This window comes from Leishmania panamensis (genome assembly GCF_000755165.1).
Source record: "Leishmania panamensis strain MHOM/PA/94/PSC-1 chromosome 10 sequence".
NCBI classification, from domain to species: Eukaryota; Euglenozoa; class Kinetoplastea; order Trypanosomatida; family Trypanosomatidae; genus Leishmania; species Leishmania panamensis.
In genome coordinates this window covers 190,428-196,601 of record NC_025855.1, presented here as the reverse complement: position 1 = coordinate 196,601, position 6,174 = coordinate 190,428, and the positions used below count along the sequence as shown (strand labels likewise).

Below are 6,174 nucleotides of genomic sequence, written 5' to 3'. Positions count from 1 at the left end.
GCCATTGAGTGCTGGCGCCATTGTAGTTGCAACTCTCGATACCCAAGTGGGTACCAGCTCACCTGAGCTCTGCGATGCTGGTCACGATGATGGTGGGGCTCGTTTGCCCTTGTCGTAGCCGCTGCTGGTTTGACGTTCTGGGGTTGCTCACACGTTTCACACACAACGCGTGTGTGATGCTTCGCGTGGAGGTGAGCGTGGCCCTTTTTTTTAGGTTGTTGCGCATCCACAAACGCGTTTGCTGCGCCCCCTTTCCCCCTTCCCCCACCCTTGTCGTCGTTTCCACCAAGACACGCAGGAGCGGCTCCGATAAAAATACACGACGAGAAAATTAACACACACCGACGCGGACGCCGGCAGGCAACCAAGACGAAAGAGGAAGGGGGAGCGGGAGGGGGGGGGTGGGAGGAGGAGGAGGCGGTGTGGGTGCCCTGCGTGGACGCCCGCCACTTTTTTTTGCTGCTGATAAGAAGAGAATATTCTATGGAGTACTCGGAGCACCCACCCACCCACCCACACCACACAGTCAGCCAGGAGAGGTGAGAGAAGAGGGCAGCCACCGCCACAGAGAAGAAGGGGTGGGTGGGGGATCAGGCGGCCCTTCCTCCTGTGCGGAAGCGTGTGTAGCCTACAAGGTTGCCGTATTGGATGCGCAAGTACAGGCAATGTAATGTTTGGCGGAGGTGGTGATGGATAGGAGGGTGCGCGTCTATGCAGTACAGGCCTCGACGATAAGCCGAGCGAGCGAACACACACGTCCTCTTACACACAGTGACAGAACAACAACAACAAGAAGAGACGGGCGACAAGAGTTATACCTAAGGACGTTAGTCAACCACAGCGCAAGAGGTGTCCCACCGGAATACCGCTGCGGTGCCGCTGCTGACCCGAAGCCCGCAATAGTTCCACACAATGCGCTTTCGTTTTGTGCTTCTCGTCTCGCTTGCGCTCACCGGTAACACCAAACCAACGAAGAAACACCCGAAAACCGCATGGGCGTTGTAGGAACGCGCGTTTGCCAGCCTTGACGCACTATCCACCGAGCCAATTTGTATGCTGGGTTTCGTCGGGCGAGGGGGGATGAATGAGGAGGAAGAGAGGGGGACGGGTGACACAGCAGCGGGTGACATACTGCTTAAGGAGGGAGAGGGAAAGCGATGAAACAGAGTGGGAGGGGGAGGGGAGAGAGCGAGAGAGCCAGGCAGAGGGGCAGGTACACAATACCCGCACGTACACACACACCGATGAGCAAAGAATGATGTGCGTGTGTGGCACAGAGCCCAGAGCGAAAGAGAGAAGGTAAAGGGAGAGGGGACAGGTGAAGAACGTGTGTGAGGGCATTGAGGGGGGGGGGAGGGCGCATGCTGCATATTGTGAAGCGTAGCTCATCATACTCCGTTCCACAGTGAGAGGTGCACAGACACAACCATACCTGTGTGTAGCCCGGCTCGCTCCACCACCCACAGAACAACGACTTGCTTCCTTTCTGGTGACGCCTGATGGAGTGTTACAGCGAGACAAGAAGAGGCTCCCCAAAAAGGTGTGTGTGGCAATGGCGACCTCTCGCGTGCTCAGCCACCGCGTCCAGCGCGTGCGTGCGTGCGCGCGTGGGTGTGTGGGTGCGTCAAAGTGCCGCCACTTCGCCTCTTTTATCGCACGCGTACGCCCCTCTTTTCACTTCTCCCCTCTTCCGGGGCGTGTCCATTTCTCCGTTATAGGAGGGATGAGCTCAAAAACGCCAACTCGACCTCCTCACCGGCCACCGGCCCGATCGCGCGGTGCGAAGCGGCTGCAGACGCGCGTGGCTGCAGTAATACGCCGACTCAGTCATCTGGGCACCGCCGCGATCTCAAACTCTGCGCCTATTCCCCAACCCCCCGACTCCGCAGGTTGCCTCACAGCCGCTCTCGTCAGACTGGCCGCTGCGTGGGATACGCTCGAGTCACGCGGCCACGCTGCCCGCCATATATGAGTGGCACAGACCTGCTCGCTGTCGCAGCTCGCTCCGACGCAACGCCATCCAGGACCTGACCAACGACAAGTCGCTCCGACATCCCTACGCCGTAGGGACTTGACGCGGGAATACCACGCACTGAGGTGTGCCCCGGTCATCAGGGGCCACGTAACAGAGTAGAGAAACAAGGGGAAGTTAGAGGCTATACACACCCGCACACACACACACACACACATCCATACGCACACGCAGACACATCGGCCGGCCTTCGGGGGAGAGAGAGAGAGCGATGTCCAACGCACCCAGGATGGCATATTCCAATATACGATTCCGAACCCTTCCGCACTAGAGCGCTTCCGAGTTCCATGCAACAGAGCCTACCGATCTGGTGTTCTTCCCACTTGCGCTCTCCACGCCGCTGGCGCTGTCAACGCGATCAGTGAGGATTTTGCTGCTTTCAAGTCAATCATTAACACGACGCACGAATCATCACCCCCCATTTTTTCCGCCCCCTCCCCTCCCCCTGAACCCCCGTCGTGGTGGGGAATGAAGACGGCGGACAGGCACGGGATGCCAAGCCGTTAAAATGGCTCGATTTCGCGAGATCGAAGACGCGCAGACGAACAGAATGGGGAAACGAGAAGATGAAGTACTCGGTGATGGCATTTCATCGGAGTGACGCTGCGAGAACGCTTACTCACGCCTCACACCATCGTATCCTCATGCGATCCACCCTTCCTTCCTTCTTGTCGCACCATTTCCTACGAGTACACCACACACGCACACACACACGCAGGGGGAGAGAGGAAGGGTGAAAGCCAAGCGAGACAACAAAAATTGTGGAATGACTCCTCCGCCTGCCCACTAAAGCCCATAAGCAAAAGGCGTAGAGTGGGGGAGTGGAGGGGAAGGCTATGTACATCATCAACAGTGTCTACCACCACCGTGAATAGAGGAAGGGGGAGAGGTGAGTCGAGAGGAGAGGAGGGAAAAGAGAAATGGCAACGAGGCACATGAAACACTCGAAAGAGAGAAAGAGAGAGGGGGGGGGGAAGTGTGAAGGGAGGGGGAAGACACACCCTGCGCATCCACAGACGGACGCCCAACGTTGTCCGGAACCGAAAAAGAGAACACACAAAGCCATAATCATTTTAGGGGATACCGAGTGCCATCAATCCTGGTCCATTTCACACATCATGGCCGCAACCTCTCTTCCTCCGCACCTCACCCCGCTCATCAGAGACGATCTCTCTCTCTCGCTTTGCTTCAAAGACTTTGGCGGCGGCGATGACGGCAGTGCGAAGCACGAACACTGCCATGATGGGAAAGCACCGAGTCGACCGAGAGGAAAAAGCACACGATAAAGCCGCGATGACATGACGGCGCGAGAGTGCGAACGGGCGGGGGACGGGTGGGTAGGAGAGGAGGAGGAGGGGGAGGGGCGTGGGAGACTACCATAGTCGCCATCCTCGTCAACGACGAGGAGTGGCGCCGTACTTCCAGGGAGTGACTAGAAGAGGTGGTTGGGCGAGAGAGAGGGGAGGGGAAGACGGAGCCGCATCGCGCACACACACACACATACACACACCCACACACACACACACACACCACCACCACCATTGCAGAGAGAGGTGATGCTTACACTCATGTCTTCACAGTGACACTGGTATGCGCATGCATGCGCACTGCGTCGGTGTGGAAAGGTGTGTAGCAGACGATAATGGGCTCCTCGTGTCCGCCACAGACACCCACACACTCACAAGAGGGGTCGCCTGGGGTAAGGTAGAAGTGAGAAGGGCGAATGGGGGGAGGGGGGAAGGCGAGGAGAGGGGGAGGAAAGGAGCAGAGCAGAGCCCCCCCCTCCCCACACCCAGAGGGTAACGCTATCAACGGTACCCCATATCCCAGTATGTTTGTATGTGCGGGAGTCCCCGCTGTAGGCGTATTGAGCGAGAGTGTCTGTTTATGTCTGTAGAGGTGTGTGTGTGTGTGTGTGTGTGTGTGTGTGCATGTTGGCGTGTGGCGCACACTCGACCTTAAAAAGCGCTGGCACACTCACCCGCAGACACACGCACGCCGGTGTGAAGGAAGAGAAAAACGCCGCTGCCATGCAATCTGTAGGTCCTCTCCTCTCTCCCACTGCTGAGCCGCCACTTCTGCTCTCGCCCGCTTGTCCACCTCATTCCCCCATTCATCCCTGCATCTCTCAGTCTCTACTTACCACCGCCTATCCCTTTCCACTGATGGCGGTGTAGCTTGCTGGACCGGGAGTCACACACTGCAAGCGAGGATTCGCGTTTAGTGATAGTGGGCGCTGCCGTTCTTTGAGTTGCCTTCACCAACCGCCGTCACCGGCGGCATGGCCGGCGGAAGAGACGGGTTGTAGTCAACAATGTCGTCCCAGAAGGCTCGACGAAGCTCTGGGACGCCCATCGGAGTGCTCTCGTGTGACCAGAGGAATGGGGCGGGGCAAACGGGCTCATCTTCTTCGTCATGCAGGTGGGCCAGGTACGGGTGGGCGAGCATGTCCGCCGCGGTCGGGCGCTTGTTCGGGTCTAGTGTCCACATCTTGGCGAGGAAGTCCATGCCCTCCGCGCTACCGGCCAGACCGGGAACAAGTTTTGGAATGTTAAGCGACCCGTCCGGCAGCTCACTCAGCTTTTCTAGTGCCTCGCGGTGCTCGACGATGCTGGCCGGAGGCTTGCCAATGTGCTGTGCGATCATGCGTAACTGGTCCATCGTGTTGCGGCCTGGGAAGACCGGCTTGCGGTTGTACATCTCCGCAAAGATGCACCCAACAGACCAGATGTCCACAGCGGTGGAGTAGTTTGTGTTCTCCAGCAACAGCTCCGGCGGGCGATACCAACGCGTGATGACGTAATCGGTGAGTTCTGAGTACGGCACGTCGACGCTCCGACTCAGACCAAAGTCGATGATCTTTAGCTCACAAGAAATGTTTGTAACGAGATTGGCGGGCTTCAAGTCGCGGTGCGCGACGTTCGCGCTGTGCAGGTACTTGAGGCCGCGCAGAATCTGGTAGACAAAATACTGCATGTGGGATTCCTCGAGTACCTGGCGCGAGCGCAGTACCACATTCATGTCTACATCCATGAGCGGGGTGACCACGTACACGTCTTCGAAGCCGTTGTATTCGCGCTTTAGCGGTGGCAAAATGTTCACCACGTTGAGCAGGTTTTCGTGGTGGAAGAAGCGCATCATGTCGATCTCACGTAGCACTCGCTTGCCATCCTCGACATCGCGGAAGACGTCGCGACACTTCTTGATGGATACCTTCTCGCCTGTGTCGCCATCCAAGCAGCTGCACGCGATACCGTAGGCGCCCATCCCGAGGATCTTGAGCAGCGTATACTTGGCCGGAACCTCGAATGGGGAGCCGCTCACGCTGTATACCTTGAAGTCTCCCACTATCTTGGGCACGCTCAGCTCCTGGTTGCTCTTGTGCATTGTCGCGTCTCCGTGCGTCTCCGTGCGTTTTGTGCGTGCGTGCCGCTACCCAGCTGCTTTGGCCACCGGAGTTACCCCTAACCGCCCCACCCCTCCTCTCAAAAACGAAGCTGAGAGGTTGGTGGTGGTGGTGGTGATGTGTGGGGGGAGGGAATAGAGAGGAAGCGTCGCAGATTGGCGGTGCGGCTGGTGATGAGGGGTGAGATCGTTCGTTGGTTCGATGCGAAAGGAGGGAAAACGAGAAGAAACAGAGGTGACAGAGGGTTAGTTTACGGTGGTGGCAGTCACCGCCCAACAGGAGGAGTGGTTACAACGAAGAGAGGGTTGTTGCTGCTCAGACACCCCAAACAAACGCGAAAGGAGGAGGAGATAAGGGTAGTTCCATCTACAGCAGTTTATGGGGGTAGGGGGACAGGAGAGTGAGAGAGAGTGACACGCAGACACATCCACGGTGGATCACGGGGGAAGGGGTGGTCAGCAACGGCGCTCGCTGCGTGTGCAAGTGTGCATCAGACGCCCTCGTGTTTTCTTTCGATTTTGTGCTTCACACGCTCCAACAACGATTTGAGAGTCTGAAGTCACGCGAGTAGGAAAGTAAAAGGCGGAAGGGGGAGGGGGAGCCAAAACAAGTGATGGTAGGAGCAATACGCCACGTATAGATGGCTGGTGCTGAACATACACACACCCACACGTGTACACACACATTTAGCGACACGACACATATGAGTACGATCAGCACGTCGCTGCTGCAGAGA

At 57.5% G+C, this 6,174-nt stretch overlaps 1 protein-coding gene across 1 annotated transcript, besides 1 other annotated feature; it reads right to left on the bottom strand.

Annotated features, from left to right (window-relative positions):
* Positions 1-1,696: 1,696 nt before the first annotated feature.
* Positions 1,697-2,076: a repeat region.
* Positions 2,077-4,252: 2,176 nt separating this feature from the next.
* MPK3 (mitogen-activated protein kinase 3, putative) lies at positions 4,253-5,419 on the bottom strand (the record flags this gene model as incomplete). The annotated part of the gene is made up of 1 exon (XM_010698465.1): positions 4,253-5,419. The coding sequence occupies one exon, from the start codon at positions 5,417-5,419 to the stop codon at positions 4,253-4,255; it is 1,167 nt and encodes a 388-aa protein (XP_010696767.1).
* Between the last annotated feature and the right edge of the window lie 755 nt (positions 5,420-6,174).